At 43.2% G+C, this 20,595-nt stretch overlaps 1 protein-coding gene across 4 annotated transcripts in view; it reads left to right on the forward strand.

Moving 5' to 3' along the window:
• The window catches only part of grid2 (glutamate receptor, ionotropic, delta 2), an 812,001-nt gene that overhangs the window by 54,612 nt on the left and 736,794 nt on the right, over window positions 1-20,595 (forward strand). Inside the window, exon 1 of one of the 4 annotated variants that reach the window (XM_070546131.1) lies at window positions 12,846-14,751. The exons of 2 other annotated variants lie outside the window; for them this stretch is intronic. In XM_070546131.1, the coding sequence (XP_070402232.1) occupies window positions 14,664-14,751 (88 nt within the window). In that variant the 5' untranslated portion in view covers window positions 12,846-14,663. Of the gene's footprint in view, window positions 1-12,845; window positions 14,752-20,595 lie in introns of those variants that run through there. One more of the 4 variants, XM_070546129.1, reaches the window with a different exon arrangement.

Here is a 20,595-nt window from a genome sequence, read left to right on the forward strand (position 1 = left end):
AAGTTGAAAAGGGAGCCCCTGTTCTTGTAGTGCCTGGAATGTCATTCCACATTTGTGGAACGATGCATGAGAAGAGTCTGGATTGTCCTGAGCGTGGTGTAGGCACTGCTAGCCGATGATCCTGTGATGACCGGAGCGGCCGGGGTGAGACGTAAGCCTTTGCAAGAGGATTCGGGTAGATGGGAGCCGTACCATCTCAGACTTTGTATGCTAGTGTTAGCAATTAGAATTTTATCCATGCTGCTAGCGGTAGCCAGTGGAGCTCAATGAACAAAGGGGTGACGTCTGCCCTTTTAGAGTGATTGAAGACCAGATGCGCCGCTGCGTTCTGCACCATTTGAAGAGGTCTCACAGTACATGCTGGAAGACCAGTTAGAAGGGCATTGCAGTAATCGAGGTGGGAGATGACAGTAGATTGCACCAGGAGCTGGGTGGCATGTTGTGTTAGGTTTGGTCTGATCTTTCGTATGTTATACAGCGCAAAGTGGCATGAACCGCAACAGAGGTAATATGATCTTTAAAGGTCAGGTGTTCATCAATCACAACACACAGATTTCGAACTGCCTTTGAAGGAGCTAGAGATAGGAAGTCATTTTGGATTGAGATATTGTGCTGTATGGATGGTTTTGCTGGGATGGCAAGTAGTTCAGTTTTAGAGAGGCTGAGTTGGAGATGGTGGGATTTCATCCATGGGATTTTGATATGTCAGAGAGACAGTATGATGTTCGTGCAGAGACAGTGTGGTCGTCCGGTGGAAAGGACAGATAGAGCTGGGTGTCGTCTGCATAGCAGTAGTAGGAGAAGCCATGTGATCAAATGATCTCGCTCAGTGAGGTGGTGTATATGGCAAAGAGAAGAGGTCCTACTACAGAGCCCTGGGGGACTCCTGTGGCAAGATGGCACACTGTGGAGGATTGTCCAAGCCAAGATAAACTGAATGATCGTCCTGTGAGGTAAGATTCAAACCAGGCGTGTGCTTTCTCTGTGATGCCCATGGTAGAGAGTGCGGACAAAAGGAAGCCATGGTTGACCGTGTCAAATGCAGCCGATAAGTCGAGCAGGATAAGCACTGAGGATTTGGCAGTCACTCTAGCTTCTTTTAAGGATTCAGTCACTGCTAACAGAGCAGTTTCAGTGGAGTGGCCCTTTTTGAACCCCGATTGGTAAGGGTCAAGCAGACAGTTTTGTGAGAGGTATTCTGTGATCTGCTTGAAAGCCACCCTTTCAATGATTTTGGACAGAAAAGGGAGGAAAGAGATGGGTCGGTAGTTCTCCACATGATTTGGAGGAAGAGATGTTTTTTTTAACAACGGTTTAACCTGAGCATGCTCGAGAGAGGTGGGAAATGTACTGGATGCCAGTGAAGCGTTGATCACATGTGTGACTGCTGCAGCTACTGTAGGAGCAATAGCTTGCAGCAGCTTCGTCGGAAAGGGGTCGAGTGGGCATGTAGTAGGGCAGCTGCACGTGAGAAGCTTGAACACACAGTTCTCAGTGAGAGGGGAAAAAGAGGAAAATGAAGCAGTAGGGCTTGAGATGGTTGGGCTAGAAGGAGTTTGTGGTAGCTAATGTTCAGGAGTGGCCAGTTGAGAAAACTGTTTGCTTATAGCTGCCACTTTGTCAGTGAAGAATGAGGCAAAGGTGTCAGCTGATAGATTGTTGGTAGGAGGTGGAGACGGAGGGTTGTGCAGAGTTTTGAATGCCGAAAATAGTTTGAGAGTAGTAGAGCTGAGAATTTTGTCAGTGTAGAAAGCTTTCTTTGCATCAGTGATGCTGGCAGAGAATGAGGGCAGTAATTCATGAAATTTCAATTGATCACCAGGATCTTTTGTTTTGCGCCATTTCTGTTCCGCAGCTCTAAGATTGGTGCATAGAGACAATAGGGTATCATTTAGCCAAGTGTCACGCTGTGAGATGGGGGAGGTTAGGACCCAAGATGCAGAGCCAGGATGACACAAGGCAGGAGTAGTGAAAATGTAAAAATCCTTTATTTAGGGGTAAAGCCAAAGGGCTGGAAGCCAAAAACCAAAAATCCAAGAATCAAAACCCTGGGAATATCCAAAAACACAAGAGACCTAGAGAAATTCCAAATATCTAGAGAGGGGGCGAGACAACGCTGACACAGACAATGGACCAACAACCACACGGAGACGCAGACAGGGTTATATACACAAGGGCTGGGTGATTAGGGCATTGTGCACAGGTGAGACCAATAAACAGAGGAGGAACACAACGGATCAGGGGAGAAAACCAGACCTAAAAATGGGGAAGGGAGCAAAATGAACTAGAAGGAGAAAACAAACTAGATAAAACACTTAACAGAAGACTAATGATAAAAGGTGTCTAAAGGGAAACCTAGAGAGCCTGGAGGGGGTTGGGGACACACAGGGATGCTGAAACCTGGGGGAAACACCTAAGGGGAAAAAACCTGGAGTGGCCTGGGGAACACAAGGAGACACATAAGGGAAAACTAGAGAGGGATGGAGAACACAAGGAGACACAGGACACAGACCATGACACCAAGGGTGTGACTGAGAGGATCTAGCAGGTTTAGTGGCTAAAGGGCACAAGTTGTTAGGGCAAGAGCAGAGTGTGGAGCAGAGTGACTCGGTGGCATCATTCACTTCATAAGCAGAGAATGTGCTGGGAGATGGAAGAGTGGAGGCAACAAGAGAGAAGTGGTTGGGTGCCAGATTGCGGAGGTTGCGGCGGAATGAGACCACTGGGGAGGAAGCAGTGGACCTCCCTTGTAGAGTCGTGCTGAAATGGATGAAGTAAGGATCGGAAAGATGCAGTGGTGCGACAGATTGTGTCTATGGCACAGTTTCTGGTGAAATTGAGGTCAAGTGCTTTTCCAGTTTTGTGGGTTGGAGGACTTCGTACTAGTTTTAGATCAATTGATGACATTAGTGACAGGAAGCCTGATGAGCTGGGATTGTCCAGGTAAATATTCATGTCTCCAAGGACAATGTGGGACAGTCGTGCTCAGGAATGGAGAGCAGGGTGTCGAGTTCATCAAGAAAGTCTACGAGTTGACCTGGTTGGCGATATATGGCAACCAAAAAGATTTTTTTCCGTACAGTTACCTGGATGGCATGGTATTCAAAGGGGTTGTATTTGGTGATGGGCAGCAACTGACTGTATATCCATTTGTTGGAAATTAACATGCCCGTTCCACCACCTCAGCCAGATGCACGAGAAGTGTGGGAGAAAGTGTGGTTTATTGAGAGAGCAGATGCGGTAGCATTGTCACATGGTTTGATCCAGGTCTCAGTGAGAGCTAGTGCATCGAGTGACAGGTGGTTTGCATATTCGGTAATGAAGTCTGCTTTGTTTACAGCTGATTGGCAGTTCCAAAGTCCCATAGACAAGTGATGCAGAGGTTTGCTGGTGGTGGGCTGAAAAACAGCAGGATACTCATTATTATTAGTATAATTATTATTAATACATTGCTACATCCACATATGCTCACAAGCTATGGGTAGTGACCAAGAGATTGAGATTGCAGATAGAAGTGGCCAAAAAGAGTTTTCTCCACATGTTGTCTGGGCTCTCCCATGGAGAAGCTGAGAAGCTCATTCATCCGGGAGGGGCTCAAAGTAGATCCTCTGCTCCTCCACATCGAGAGGAGTCAGTTGAGTTGGCTCGGGCATCTAAGATGCCTCCTGACTGTCTCCCTGTTGAGGTTTTCTGGGCACGTCCAGCTAGGAGGCCTGAAGGAAGACCCAGGACACGCTGGGGGGATGATGTCTCTTGCCTGGCCAGGAAACACCTTTAGATTCACTTGAAAGAGCTGGCCCAAGTGGCTGGAGAGAGGGAAGTCTGGGTCTCTCTGGTTAGGCTGCTGCCTCCGCGACCTGACTCTGGATAAGTGGAAGAGGATGGATGGATCATTTAACAGGAACACGTCATGTACATGATCAAAATGAAAGTAATATGAGAGCAAAGCCCTGCCGCCGATGCAGGGATATTGAGAACACTGTTTTGAGACATTTAGAAACTTTGGACATTGTTTGGACATTTGGACTCCAGTGGCTTTATTTTGAAAGCCAACGAATCCATGCAAACTTAACAATAGATGGAGTAAGAAAAAGGCGAAAGCTTTAAAAAAAATCAGTGCCACAGCAGAAAAAAAAACATGCAAGTCACTCCAAGGAACAAACAGTCAACCCCAATATGAATATCTGATGTTTAACATTTTAAAAGTAGTTGGTCAAACCTGTAACTAGCAAATTCCAACTGCACTTTGAATGTTAGCATATTTTCCAGATATTGATACTGAGGGAGAAAAAAAAAAGAGTTCCTGTATAATTACACTTGAGATGCTCTCATCTGCTCCAGGAGTCAAGTCAATACATGCCTGCAGGCTAGAATCTACTTCTTTCTTGTGCTCTCCATCCAAATCTTTCAATCTCTGGCTGCCAGCACACCGAACTCCCCATCCCAGCCTTTAACTCGCTGTCCTTTAGTTTAGGATCATCAAACAGATAAAAAGGCTTTCAATCTGAGTCATGCAGGAAGTCGTTAAGACCAGATGAGAGATTAATTCATTAGTAATAAAAACTGTTAAAATCATGCAGAGATGAGATGAGCGGTTCATAATCTAAAAGCTAAGATCTCATGAGAAACTTGATAATATTTATCTTTAAAAAACTTTTGCATTCTTTAGCTTTAATACATTCATAAATAAAGCATCTAGCTAATGAAATCATGAAGAGTTTAGTTCAGAGCTGTGTCTATATGAAGTGTTATCTCTGTTACACCAGTTTTATTTTTGTAGGCTGGGACAGGGGTTCACTTTGGGAGCTTTGTGTGGTGCTGTGCATAGATTGTGCTCTCTGATGCCTGCAGATACATCCCTCTTTGCCACATTAGACAGCCATTAGCATTAATGGCTTGGTAGGTGGACAGGTGATGCCACTAAAATATTGCTACGTAAACACAGCACATAAATAAATAAGAAGGCGCTTCTTATTATAGCAGAACTGTAGTGATTCATTGGGTTTCGTGCATTCCCAGGTCGCGCGGTGATAGATGGCTTCATGCTGTGGGTTTGGGTAATATCTTCCTGTGTGTGAACGAAGTTGGAACCGTGCGAGAAGAAAACAATTTTTCAAACAATACTTTGTAATGGCTTTGCAGCTCCAAAGCTATTGGTTACTATTTGCATTGCATCACAAAAAAGTCAACAGATTGCATTAAATGGACAAAAAAAGGTGAATCAGAGTGCTTTTTTGTTTAGATGAGTTTGACACATGTCAGCTTTGTTTTTGGTAACACTGGAAGCAAAGGAAAAACTAGAATTCACATCTGCCTCCATCTAAGAATACATCTCATCTGTGGGCGGCGAGTTGTTTAAAAGTGTGGGATGATACTCGAGTCCATTTGGTCTTTTGTTTCACACACACACACACACACACACACACACACACACACACACACACACACACACACACACACACACACACACACACACACCACACACCACACACCACACACACACACACACACACACACACACACACACACACACACACACACACACACACACACACACACAATGTGAACTATCAGAGTGCACTGAGAGGACGTGTGTTCACAATAGCAGGCTTGGCTCCTGAGGCTGTGGTGTTGGCTTTTGCTGCGCTGACTCTTAATGGCCTCAGGGGGCGCTTGTTGTTGTGTCAACTTATGCAATCAAAATACCAGGCTTTAACTTAAGCATATGCACGTCCTCGTGCACATGCAGATGCAGACCTTCATCTGCTTTCACCCCCAACTTACCCCCAAAGACGGGGAGTGTCCTTGAGAGCTGGTGACGACTGCATAGTGATCAGCCACCCGGTTCATACCTAAATTAGACTTTGTGTCTTACAGTGAATACGTTCTCTGCTTTCTCTTATTTCTGCATTTTTGTAGGTTTGTAATCTGATAGCACTTTAATTCTCATGGCTCTAAATACCTCCTATAGGAGATTTTCTATCAGGTTGAAGTCATTCAGGTGTTAAGTGGAGACTTAAAAAAATCTAAGAATGTGCTTTCATCTAGAGAATTCATAGATTTGTTTAAGAATCAATTAATTTTAAGATTTTATTTAAAATATTGTGCAAAACTCACCATTTACATTCTTTCCTGCTGCTATGTAGGTCTCAATAAATACTCCAAACATCGTGAAACCAGTCCATCTGTTTTTTTCATTGGTTTTAGGAATTTTGTGCAAGCCGTTTTAAAAAGTCCCTGTTTCTGATGTCACAAATGGGAAAATTGGCAAACAACCATCTCTCACCTCTTCATGCTGGAAAAGCAGAGGCTCTAATCCGAACCTCTCTTGGATATCGGAGCTTCTCAGCTTCTAGCGGCCTGAGTGGGGAAGTGGTGGGCGTGTCCAGCTCCAGCGTGTTTCCTTAAAGTGACAGAGCCCCAAAACAACTCATTCTGGAAGGTACCAAAAATGTCAAGAATAAAACTGCTGTAATCACTTAATGCGAGAGATATTTAGTACAGAGCACTTCATAAACACATGCTGCATCAACCATAAAGCTATTATAATTTCAGGAATAAATTTGAATTTTAGAAACCAGAACTCAGAACATCTAAGGCGCCTGAAGGCAACACTTAAGGTCAGAATTTATGAATCAACAATGAGTCTAGGAAAAATGGCATCATGGAGGACTTTAAAACCTCTGCTAAGCAGAAAGAACACAGATGCATGTTTTACATTTGCCAAAAATATCTTGATAATCATCATCAATTGTGGAACTTTTGGGAAAAGTTACAAACTGACCCTACTTTTTAAAATAAAGTGTCATTCACAGTCAAACATGAGGGTAATGTGATGGTTTGGGGCTGCTTTGTTGTAACTGAAGGAATCACGAATTCTGCTCTCCTCCAGAATATCCTGGTAGAGATATTCCAGACTTTGGCATTGACCATGTTGCTGATGCTGGAAAAACTCTCAAATGTGGCTGAAATAAAACGGATTGGCAAAGAAAAACGGGGACAAAATTCCTCCAGAAATGGAATGTTTCATCCAAAACACTTGAATACTGTTGATGCCACCATGTTTGTCATGAGAGAAGATTGTGAAGGTCTTCTGGAAGCAGTTTCATGGGGATAGGGAGTGAGAATCTTTGCAGGTGAATTAACAAATCCATATTTTCATTAGGATGCATTTAAAACACAACGATCCCAGACAGTCACCAGACTGGGGAATTTTTTGATACCAGTTAATTAAATGTTAGCCAATTTCACCTGTAATGAAATCAGGAATCCATAGTTTTTACTTTTTTTTGTCATTTGAATTATTAACATGACAATGTGCAGTTTTGTGTGTTAACCTCTGAAAATATCAGAGGTGTGACCAAGTCACTGCTTTGCAAGTACACACGTCTTTCCAGTCAAGTCTCAAGTCAAGTCCAAGTCAAAGTCAACCAAGTCCAAGTTGAGTCCAAAGTCAGTGATGTGGAAGTCCAAGTCAAGTCCAAGTCCTTAACTTTGAATTTTCAAGTCATAATCAAGTCATCAGTCCAACTTCAATTTAATGACAATGATAATAAAAAAATACTGGAAATAAATCTTCTTAAAGCTTAATTTATTTGCTCAAACAAGCAGAAAGTGCAACTGAAACTGATTATAAGCAAAGTGCTGCTGCATTTAGCGGTACAAGATCAAACCCAGAACCAAGAATGATTTGTGAGTTTTGTCCATACCGCGCCATTTTTGTGCTAAAATATCAAATATGCTCAAGTCATCATAAAGTCAACAGATGACATCATGATGGCTGCAGACAACAGGGAATTCAGTGTTAGTATTGTTAGATCTTTCTGCAGCTTTTGGCACTGTTGATCACAGCACCTTAATTAACAGACTTGGTAACTCGGTGGGGATCTCTGGAACTGTTCTAGACTGGTTTAGATCGTACCTTTCCAACAGAAGTTACAGTGTCTGTATAAACCAAATCATGTCAGATTCTACTGATCTGTTCTGTGGGGTACCCCAATGCTCTGTTTTGGGTCCACTGTTGTTTCTGTTGTATACACCCTCTTGGACAGAGACTTGATTCTTTTCAAAATGTCTTATCACCTATATGCAGATGATATTCAGCTGTACTGCTCCTTTAAGGATTCTGAGTTCTACAAACTGTCTGAATTTCTACAGTGTCTAACAGCTATCACCAGCTGGCTAGAAGATAACTTCCTTCAGTTAAACTCTGAAAAGACTGAATGTCTGATCATTGCCCCTGAGATCATGGTTCCCCTGATTAGTCTAAAACTTGGTCATTTATCCTCTGCCGTCAAGACAAACTTAATTGGGTGTTATTTTTGACCAATCAATGTCTCTTGAAGGTCACTCAAAGACGTTGGTCCGAAACAGTTTTTAGCACTTAAGAAATATCTCCAAACTGCGAAGGTTGGTGTCAAAACATGAACTTGAAATGGTTCTCCATGCCTTTATCTCCACCCGTCTAGATTACTGTAACACACTTTTCACATGTTTTAACAAAAAAGCCCTTGGCCGCCTTCAGTTGGTCCAGAACTCTGCAGCGAGGCTCCTAACTGGAGCAAACAGAAGAGCACACATCACTCCTATTCTAATGTCTCTGCACTGGTTACCCGTTAATTTTGGAGTTCATTTTAGAATCCTGATTATAACTTTCAATGCTCTACATGGTCAAGCTCCTCCCTATATTACTGAACTGTTAAAGCCTCATGCTCCAACCTGAGCCCTCAGGTCCACCCGCCAGAACCTTCTAGAAGTTCCAAAGACCAGATATAAAAGTCAAGGTGATCGCTCCTTCCAGACTGTTGCACCCCGACTGGAATGATCTTCCTTTATCCTTACGCAGCACTGACAGTCTGGACACTTTTAAAAAACAGCTAAAAACCCTTTTATTTAAAGCAGATTTTACCTAAATCTTTTATTTTCTTATTTTAAAATCTAATTTTTAATCTTTCATCTGTTCATGAAATTTTATAATTTCATGGCTTTATTTTTTCAGATGTTAATCTGATTCTGTTTTGAGATCATTTTGATTTCATGATGTTAATCCATTTATGATTTTATGACTTTGTTTTACTTTGTTTTGATCTATGTGAAGCACTTTGTGATTCTATGTCTGCGATGAGTGCTATATAAATAAAATTTACTTACTTACTAGATGCAAGTCGATTGAAGTCATTGACATTCAAGTCCGAGTCAAGTCGTAAGTCTTTATAGATTTAATCAAGTCAAGTCAGAAGTCATTAAAATGACCGAGTCTGATTCGAGTCCAAGTCATGTGACTCGAGTCCACACCTCTGGAAAATATCCATTGAAATATTAAAAATGAACTAAATGATGCCCAGTTGTTGAAAATTATTCACAGCTCTGTAACATATAACCATAAAAATCTGATCCAAAATACAAGGGTGCAGGTCCAAGTGTCTGGGCGACGCCATGTTTCCTTCTACGGGAGCCCATGAGGACAAAATGCATTCACGGATTTGTAACAAACTTTGCCATTCATAAACATTGTTTTACAAATTCACCTCTTCACTCCTTACCAGTGATGAAATGGTTTGATGTGCTTGTCATTTTGCTGGAGGTTGCGATCCCAGAGCTTTTTGACCCTAATGGCCATCTGTTGCAGAGTAAAATGAAAGAAACTCCTCTGCCATCTTCAGTCCTCTCTAAAGATGTCCTAACTGTTTTCCATCCCACAATAATCAGGACCATTTAGCTCCTGGGAATACTTTAAAGGTTTAAAAATGCTTTTAAACCCTCAGCCTCATCCATAACTTGCCACAATTTTATGATGATATCCTCCTGGGAGTTCTTCTGACTTCAGAGCTGGATTTCATCCTGATGCACTGGTGGGTGGGGGTGGGGACTTTGCGAGTGGTTTTTAGTGCTTCGTCACAGGTGCACTCCTTCTGCCCGGTGTAAAAGTTACAGTACAGTTTAAGGAAATGATGATGATGAGGGAGGATTTGTATTGCAGTTGGTTGAAATAAACCTTATTTCTAAGTCATGTATTTTTAAAGTGACAATGCCTAAATCATTAGAAGTGAGCTGCGTTTTTGTGTTTGAGTACGGCCTGAGCCTAACTGATCCATCTGGAGGAAAGATCAATCCGAAGCTCTAACGGGTTCCAAACAAAGCTCTGAGAGTGATTTTTAGTTTTAATATAACTTCTGATGGTTTTTATCCACGGGATGTTCCAACTTTTTTATTGTCTTTTACAACAAAACATTAAATTAAACTTACATGATTAAGCTGAGCCTAATATTTGTTATTTTCATTCGTATTTTAAGTTATCTGTACATGCTGCATGTTTACAAATTCTAGGATTATATAATCTGAGCAAAGTTTTAAATCTGAGAGAGTAATTAACATCAGATTACTACACATGCATGGCAACAGCTAACACAGATGTTACTCTACCTTTAGAGCTATGCTTAGATGATAAAATCTGAAATTAAAAATAAACATTTAAATTTTTAGAATACAGTAAAATAAATGAAACTTAACTTTTAGAAAATATTACAGACAAATCAATCTGAAGCCCATCTTGTCGATTTTTTCTCAAAATTTCAAATTCTCTGGTATGTGCCAAAAATTGCAATTACAATGAAATGGTTAATGAAAAGCGGTATAATCCATAAAATATCATCACGACAAACACAATCTCCTTAATTGTTCACTGATTATCAGATTAAATAAAAAATAGCCCCAATAATCAGATCTAAGGAAAGTAATCTTTTTGTCAGGGCACGAATATTTATGAACACAGAAGCAACAGTTTACTCCTAAGGGTTAGAACTCTCTCTCTCTCTCTCTCTCTCTCTCTCTCTCTGTCTCTCTCTGTCTCTGTCTCTGTCTCTGTCTGTCTCTGTCTCTCTCTCTCTCTTTCTCTCTCTGTCTCACTCTCTCTTTCTCTCTCTGTCTCACTCTCTGTCTCTCTCTGTCTCTCTCTCTCTCTTTCTCTCTCTGTCTCTCTCTCTCTGTCTCTCTCTCTCTCTCTCTCTTTCTCTCTCTGTCTCTCTCTCTCTGTCTCTCTCTCTCTCTCTCTCTGTCTCTCTCTCTGTCTCTCTCTCTCTGTCTCTCTCTCTCTCTCTGTCTCTCTCTCGCTTGCACAACTTTAAAGATATCTAGCTTCTACTAATGATTTTATTTAGATGTTGTATGTTCTACATAAATGCATCATTATAAACTGGTGGATTACAGACAATTGCAAAGTTTTTAAAACCTCTAGGGGAGACCGGAGATGGTTGTAACACTTTTTGTTTGAGCAAATGTAACTCAGTGGTTCTTTACGGTAAAGAGCTCAATTTTTAACATGTGGTACCCATATATGTCTGGTACAGATTACAAGCATTGGACTTCTACCACATTCTCACACATTAGTTAAATTACTGTTAAATATAAAGAGGTATGTTGTTACAACCCACCCCAGTACCGGGGTTGTAACACTGCTTGGGGATGGAGGTAACGCTAAAAAAGATCCACACTAATAAATGTACAGAAGCACTTTGATTCGTGGGCTTCATGAGCCTAAAGTATACAATGCAGACATCTGATCCACTTTTCCCTTGGCCGTGAGTTATCAAAGTGCTCCAAGCACAGTGCAGACATTTTCAGAGTCTGCTTCTTTTGTGTCATCAGGTTTAGGCCTTTTGTCTTTTTCTTCTTCTGCAGGGACACCGCTGGCTGTCAATTCAATTCAATTCAATTCAAAAATACTTTATTAATCCCAGAGGGAAATTGATTGCTGTAGTAGCTCAGAATAATAATCAAGTCATCAAAGAGTTGTTGTATATTACAATGGCTGTTGGCAGGAAGGATCTCCAGTAGTGGTCAGTGTTGCAGCAAAACTGAAGAAGCCTCTGACTGAAGACACTCTTCCGTTGTCGGACAGTCTTGTGAAGAGAATGCTCAGGGTTGTCCATCATTTTCTTGATTTTCTGGAGAATCCTTCTTTGCATTATCTCCTCCAGTGATTCCACAGTCGTCCCCAGAACAGAACCAGCCTTTTTTATTAGGCTGTTGAGCCTTTTCAGGTCCCTGCTTCTGATGCTGCTACCCCAACAGACGATGGCTGAAGAGATTACACTCTCAACAACAGACTTGTAGAAGATCTGCAGCATCTTGCTACAGACATTGAAGGACCTAAGCGTCCTCAAGAAGTGCAGGTGCTGTGTCCCTTCTTGTCAACGGCTCGGCTGTTCTTTCTCCAGTCCAGTCTGTTGTCCAGGTGAACTCCAAGGTATTTGTATTCCTCAGCCACCTCCACTTCTTCTCCCATGATGGAAACAGTGTTTGACTCCACCCTGTTTCTTCTGAAGTCTAAAATCATCTCCTTTGTTTTGTTCACGTTCAAGGCCAGATGATTGTTTCCACATCATGCCACAAAGCGCTCCACTAGCTCTCTGTACTCAGCTTCCTGTCCATCTCTGATACACCCGACAACTGCAGAGTCATCTGAGTATTTCTTTAGATGGCAGGTCTCTGATTTGTACTGGAAGTCTGAGGTGTACAGGGTGAAAAGGAACGGTGAGAGTACAGTCCCCTGTGGTGCTCCAGTGTTGCTGATCGCCGAATGCGTCCACTGCCTAGGCATGACATAAAACTGAGACCAGTGTAAAATTTCAATATGGTAGGGGGAAGGTTGTGACACATTTTCAGATCTGTTACAACCTACTACCCCACGCCAGGTTACCATTAAAAAGCTAACAAATTTTAGCATTTAGCTTCAAAGCTAGCACTTGTGCTAGATATCAAATCAAGGAAGAGAAACTACTGCTTGAGCGTAAGTCAAACATTTGTATCTATAACACAATGGACAGTGTGCAAAAAATTTTATGAAATATTTACTTTCTTACCTGAAATTTAGTATTTGTTTATTTTTTTTTGGTTCCAGAACGCTGTTTTCAACTTAGAGACACGTGGCTTTGCAGTGTGGCCAGTTTGCAAGTGGGCATAAACTGTATTGATGACATCAATATAGCTCGCTTCTGACTGGTTAAACAGAGAGTGTTACAACCATCCCCGGTATATAATACATTCTTATAAAGGGGAAAATTGACTACAAAATTCCCCATGGCTCCATACCTGATTCCACCTTTAATGACGTGGCGTTGACATGCCTGCCTTGGATCAGTCGACATCCCCTTTTTAGGGATCGTCAGGTTTGACAGCAGATTTCATCATATCCCTATCAATGTTGCTAGTGTGTGTTTAAAAAAACTGTTGACCTGATGGTCCTAAGGCTTCTAATCCTTAATCCAAGGTCTTTGGCAGATGAATGGAAATCTCATGGGACAAGAGCCAATCACAAAGCCAGGGTGTTATTTTATTTTATTGCTGGATTAAAAAATAGTTGATAGGTGCTTGAAGCGTAAACGATTAGATGTGAGTAAATTAAACAACATATGTAATAAAATTGTGACTTCTACTTAAACCACATTAATGTAAAAATTTTAAAGGTGTCTCGTGCCAGCTGCCACGTTCAGGCGTCCATGACAGGACTGATGTTTCCTTCTCTTTTATTTCTTTCCAGACTCTCCTGCGCGCTCCCCCCTCCCTCCCTGATATTCCCATTTCATCTCGCTTTCACCGAGGTAATTCCACACAGTAGATGCGCCCTTGTTGGCAACTCCAACTGCCAGTTTCTGTCTCTGTTTCTCTGTCTCTCTCCTCCTTGCCTCCCCCCCTCCCATCCTCTGTCCAACCTCCGCTCCCTCTCTCGCTATTCTCTCTCTCTCCCACGACGCAGCATACCTCCTCTTCACCAGCCACCGCGCGAGCCGTGCCTGACGCGAGTACCCGCATCCGGAGTGCGGACCGCGGCGTGTCGTTGTGCGCATCCTCTGAATCTTTTGCCCAGAGAGCCTGCCTTTTCCCACCTTTTTCCCCAAGCGCAGATCAAAACACTGACGTTTGGAGCTCTTTCACAAGATTCCCACTCCCTGAAGAACATTTTGGAATGTAGTACCTATCCGTGGTGTTGCCATGTGACACGGCTTTGCATTATTTCCTCCCCAACTAAACTGGCTGGTGGATGTGAGAGAGTGAGCTCTGGTTTGTATTATTTTGGTGGGATCTAAGTGAAGAAGAGGGGGGAAAGATTCCAAACCCCCAGGAGAAATGGAAGTTTTGGCCATTGGCTTGGTCCACTGAGGCTGCTGCTGCCGCTGCTGGTTGTTTGGCGATTGGTGCAGGAGGGGGGGAGAACTGCGTCGTCAGTTCTGGAGAAGAAGACAAAATCCTGGGGATCTCGGGTCATCGTCACAGGATCTGAAGATAAGAATCCCCCCTCCCCTCCATCCACACTGCCGTGCCGTTCCAGATGTGTTCCCTCTAAGATCGGCACCATCCTCCGGGCTGCTCGTCTCGGCGCGTCGGCGTTTGGATGCGGCGTGTTTTCACCGCAGCTCGGCGTCTCTCCCTCAACCACAACATGATTTAGTGTTGGACGGAATTTCAACAGGGTGCCACTCTCCAACTACCCTGGAATTTCTCCCTTTTTTATCCACTTGAACGTGAAAAGAGCGAATCAAGACAGAGATTGATGGACTGAGGAGAGGAGGCTCGTTTCCCGGGATTTTAACTCCGCTCGACCTCACTCCACAGAGCTGTAGTTTTCCGACTTCTTCTTCGTAGAGTGGAATATATCTCTGGGCACCATGAAAGTTATCTTGGCTATGTTGCTTGTTGCTGTTTTGTGGAGCCAGCAGTGGAAGTCGGCGCTCTCGGATTCAATCATCCACATCGGTGAGTTATTGCGCTTTCCCCCACCTCAGAATTGCATCTTTGCGTCCCTTTCAGCACTCATCTGATGATTCCAGCTCGTGATCTGTGTTTTTATGTCTTTGACGCAATGAAGTGGACTTCTCTCTGTTGCACCCACATGTCACGTTTCTCTGTGGTTCACGGATCCTCTTAAGACATTTCAGAAATGCAGGTTTGCATGTGTTTGAGGTTATTCAGCATCCCAAACTCACTTCCTGCCGATCGTTTAGCCTCCGTCAATGCCCTGTTTGTGATTGCTTGTGAAAGGTAAAGGTGAGGATTTAGAAGAGGATGCTGCGTTTTCCTCACATCCCCCACATCCCCATCATGTGTGGGCAAAGGCTGCGCGGAAATAAAAACAGGTGGTTCAGGATTGTCTGATGTTGCTCTGGATTATCCTGAATGGCAGCAAATTTTCTACTTTTAGATTATCCTGGAGCACAATGGCATTACCTCTTTCCTCTGTCAGCTACTGCAGTGCCGGTGGGTGGGGGTGGGGGGGGGGGGGGGGTAAAAATTCTCCTCTGCCTTCCACCACAGCCGGCATAGTGTGGCACTGTTGTGTTAAGCGTGATCTTAGCATCAAGGAGCGTTGGGTACCTCCGGCTCCTGCTTGGTGGAGGGAAAGACAAAACAGAGGGGCGAGCGTGCCTTGCAGGATAAGAAGAGGTGCTGGTGGGAAGACAAAATCGCTTCACAACTGGGTGGCTTCGTGGGGCCAATAGACCAAAGAGACAGACAGGGAGCGGACTGTAGGTGTGAGAGAGTCAGTGTGACACACACACACACACACACACACACACACACACACACACACACACACACACACACACACACACACACACACACGAGATAAGCACCTGTCTGTGTTGTTTTCTGACCGCACTGCACGGTTAAGATCCCATCCAGATTTTTAACACACACACACACACACACACACACACACACACACACACACACACACACACACACACACACACACACACACACACACACACACATCCGATTCTGAACCTCCACCCTAATCTGCTGCTTTGTGCTGTGCCACAGAGGACTGTTTGTAAATCAGCTGGCCAGGGTCACAATAGATAAGCCAATTGAGTGGCTTCCTGGTTGTAGTTCGCCAAGAGCTGGATCAAGTTCGAGGTTCTCTCTGGGCTCCGGTCCAGTCGGGTGCTTCAAATGAGACGTACACCGGCAAATAAATGAGATCCGCTGAAGCTGGAAGGGGGTGCACAGTGATGGATCTAATTAGCAGAAAATGCAGAATGCTGGATGTGATATTCTAGTCGGGTCAAGCTCAAGTCCAAACACTTGACCTTAGATGACTCTCCACTTCTTCAGGATTCTTCATTACAGGAATTAAAATGATTCTGGAACTTCTGGCAGGGCACAGTTGGAAATGTGACGAGCTGCAAGTGAACTGTGGCTTCACCCTAAATGCAGGATTGTGCTGGTTGATGGTGTTTCATCTCCTACAGAGGTGGCGGTGTAATCCTCTGATTAGACGGATCACCCTGTGACTGGATGGGTTGTTTGATCACAGCGGCAGCTTCATGTTGAGCAAGTGTCTTATCAGTCGGACTCTGAAACTTTATCTCCCTGCAGACTGAAAGTTTCCTCTAAGACTTTTGGCGGTGTGATTATGACATCTTAATCATGTGGAGACGTACCAGGACTAAAACAATCCGTGGGTTCTTCCTGAGTAGATCTGCCGATATTTCAAGGTTAACTGGATTATTTCTACACATGGCTCCTTAATTACTCTCAAAGTGTTGAAAATGCTGGAAGCCTAATCAATAACATCTAATCTCACTTTAATTATTACAAAACAATATACAGTGTGGATGGATTACTTGTTTATTAGGGTGTAAATGTCTTGTCCTGTTGTGTTTATTTTATCTTCAACAGACCATGTTGGGCTAGCCTCTATTTTAAAAGTAAACACCTTTTTGCTAAGTCTCCATTTCTAGAGATGACCTAAAAGTTGGTCAGTGGCTGGAAATGACCAATTTTCAATTTGACTGGTGTAACTGACCACTCTGAGAACCTGTTTTTTTTTTTTTACTTATTTTTAAAATATGTTCGGTCGCTCTGAGTTTAACGTGCAGGCTGAACTTGAAAATGGTGTACTACCCCTGTTTCCCACATTAGCTGCTGAGAAAATAGATCAGCTTAGAAAAGCCACTCAGATCTACATAATTTTAGGAAGGCTGTTGGTTTAGCGTCCAGGAAAAAGAGCATTTCTTTGCTAGTAGAAGCTAACTGTTAGCATTAGCGACTCCAAAGCAGAACTCCTTCAACCTTGTGATATTTGTGGAGATAAAATACAAACATTACAAAGCAAACAGTCAGTGGTAGAGTCATGAAGTGGTTGGCCAATCAGAGGCGAGGCGTTTTCTGCCCCTCCCCCTCCACTGGCTAACTACTTCCTGAAAAAGGAGCGCCAGAGCTTTTTTTGCACTTATTTATTCTAGAGACACAGCCAATGTTCTGAAATAACGAGCGAATGAACGCTTTAAAAATCACACACTGTCGCCTAAATGCTATAATGAATTCGACATTTGGCTTAACACTCAAAACCAGAACTGATGCATTTTTATCCATTTCAACAACATAAAAAAAATTATTTTCCAGAATTGTGAATTTACAGATAATTCATCAAAATTACGTAAGCATTTTAATGTTTTTGTACCAAATCGAACATACCGAACCTTCACGTGGGCTGCTGAAACTATTTCCGACATCAAGAGCCAAATCCCACATGCATGTTTTAAAGAGCAAATCTATGTCATAGACAAAGGAAAAACCTTTTCTTCTTAGTTGTGTGGTGGAAAGTAGAGCAAGCCAGTGCCTTCGGTGTTTTAAATGTACAGAATGAAACAGTAAGTCCGTGTGGAATTCATTTCTTGTCTGAGTTTGTGCTTCGTGTTTGATTATTTTTACCTCCTTGCATAAACAAGCATTATGTGAATGTTTTATTCTCTATGTTCAAGGGTAAATAAAAACATGCATGGGTGATTAGTCGACTGCTGTGATTTCTGTCACCAGGACTTGTTTCCACCCTCCTCCACCTTACTCCTAATCAATAGTTCATTTCCGAGCTGGCCGTAGGTACTTTGAATCACGAGAAAAGGTTATCACCCCCATAACAATACTCGTCTTTCCTCCCTCTCTACTTGTCCCTCAAGTATTCCTGCTTATCCTCACGTCTGCATGAGACCTCAGGGTTAGGGGGACGGCAGAAGGCAGACACTTATTACCTCAAAAATAATGTTTTAAGGAAGAAACCAGCATTTTTCCTGTGAAGTCATTTGCATGCGTGAAGTTTTGTCCTCTACGAAACTCACACAGGGCTGACCTCTTTTCCTCTTTGTGTATGTATCATATTGGCTTTAGTGCTGCATGAGAAAGGGGGGGGGGGGGGGGGGCTGCGCTATACTCAGCAGGCGCATCACATTGACATGTCAGAAGTAATCCGTTTTTAATCCCTTTGTTGCTGTTAAAGATGGAATGAGGGTAAGACAGGGAAACGGACAGGAAAACGGAGGTGTGCCTCAAAAATGGTTAAAGTTGAAGATGAGGAGGAAAGGCTGACTCTGAGTCATTTAGGCATTTTTGCTCTCTAAAACTTAAAGCCTGTCATTTCCAACGAGAGTCACCATTATTTTGGCGATATTAACAGCAGTGGCCATCAGACGGTTTCATCGAGCTCGGTCCGGGCATTAAATGTGATTTAGCCACTGGGGACCTGGCACCGCTGCCTCACCCGTCTCTCTCTCTCCTCCATTCCTCCCATTCCCCGTCGCTCTTCCCACTTTGTCTATCTAATGATCAGCATGCAGAGGGATATAGGGAGGATGGAGGGGGGAGTCCGCTTGTCTCTTGGCCCTCGCTGTGTTGTGTCCTGCATGCCAATGGTTCTCAGCTTCATGGGGGCAGTTCGTATGGATTCTTGCATGCTTGTGTGTTGTGGGGAGAAGAAGACGTTGAAACGGACAGCATGGCTTTGAGCTCTGGGACTGAGGGAGCCATGGGGAGTGGAGTCTCACTGGTTTTACAGCCATTCATCTCCTGGCTCATCATGCCTTACAGATGAGACTTTCACGCTTTGCCTCGTCACTCAGATTAAAGTCACAAGCTGTACAACTGCTTAGTCCTTCTCATATTCCCAATGGGGGTATATTTCAAGTCCTAAAATATAGTTGAATTTTCCATTAGACTTCTGAGGGACACATATTTTTCCTGAAAATGTGTGTTTATAAATGCAAACATGAAGTAGCACAATTTAGTCGTTGCTTTTAAAAGAGTTGTCCACAGAGAACGACTGTGTTTGTTAATCCATCTCCAGCTGCAGTAGAACCAAACCTGCAGCTTGAATATTTTCCACACGACTGTGAAAAGGTTTGAAGCATTAGAAGTGAAGTGAGCATTCTTAAAATGAAAATGCTGAGTGAAACCAGCCACCAGCAGCAGCGGCGGCTCTCTCTGATGCACTTTTTCCAGACACTTGGTAGGCAGGCTGTTTAGAATAGATGGCAAACTCGCCAGGGTTCTGCTGCGTGTTTAGGCCGTCTGAACCCTTTCTGTTAACCCAGACTGACTCGATGATGCTGAGAAGCGAGCTCTGTTAGAGGCGTCTTTGTTCTTCTCATCAGTCAGTAGAAAGATGGTTCTGCCTGACGGTGGATGTGTATTTTGTGTTGTTATCTCGCTCTCGGTTGAACTTTTGACTGCTCAGATTCTTCCCTGATGGTGCCATTGATGGGCGAGTCTCTAAGCCCCTAAAGTGCCTTATTTGACTACCGCAAACAAGCACATTTTGTCCTCAAATTGGACCAGCGAGTGTGACATCTGACTAAAAGGTCCAGTGAGATCTATTTGTTCGAGCTTTAACTGCCCAAGTTGTTGCCTGCATAATCGGATGCCTCTCTTATTTAGGAAAATGAATGGCGCCTAATGGAAGCTAGCTCTGAAATAAACGTGGCGAGTCTGTTTTGAATTGCTGACCTTTTAGAAAAGTTTTGAAACACTGACTCTTGCGATCCAGAGTGCAGCAAATTGTGGTACTGAGTAGATTTGAATAATGATGGACAATAAAATAAGGGCATTACAACATTATAAAATTTAGATTTTCCTCACACACATTTGGGACCTAACTGAACTTTTTGATCAAGTAACTGAAAGCTTTGGTGGAGTCAATAATAAGACTAAACTCTGCATCCTATAGTGGCATTTTAAGAAGTTAAGACATTTAATGACTTAAATAGATTTATGTTCAATGCCAGACATGCTTTTGAAGTTCTTTGCACTAAATAATATTCACATGAAGCTATTTCAGCCATTTTATTTTAGTACCTTCCAGAATGAACCGTTTCAGGACTCTGTCACTTGAAGAAAACAAGCTGGAGCTGGCCACGCCCACTCATCCCCGGCTCAAGCTGCTATAACCTGAGAAGCTCTGATACCCGGTAGCCGCTGCTCCTCTAGCAGCAGCTCGAGCAGTGGTTCTATCATTTCCTCTTTTGTGACATCACCAACGGGGACTTTTTGAGATGACTTGTTTAACGTTAATAGTTCCCAAAACCACTTGTCAGTGAGAGTGTGTGACTGCTTGTGTGTTTCGTTGGTCTCCATGTGACCGTACTCTCGCTTGGTGACTGCTGGAGATGGACGGCAGCATTGTTCGACCCTTGAGAAAAATTGAAGCTTTTGTAACGCTTGAGGAAGTGAACCTCAACTGGCCCAAAGGCCAGACCCTTCCACCCACCCCTCCAACCCTTTGGGCCTTAACATCCCCCAAATGGGGGACTTTGAAGTTTAGCA

The sequence above is a fragment of the Nothobranchius furzeri genome, chromosome 17 (genome assembly GCF_043380555.1).
Source record: "Nothobranchius furzeri strain GRZ-AD chromosome 17, NfurGRZ-RIMD1, whole genome shotgun sequence".
In the NCBI taxonomy this organism is placed as follows: domain Eukaryota; kingdom Metazoa; phylum Chordata; class Actinopteri; order Cyprinodontiformes; family Nothobranchiidae; genus Nothobranchius; species Nothobranchius furzeri.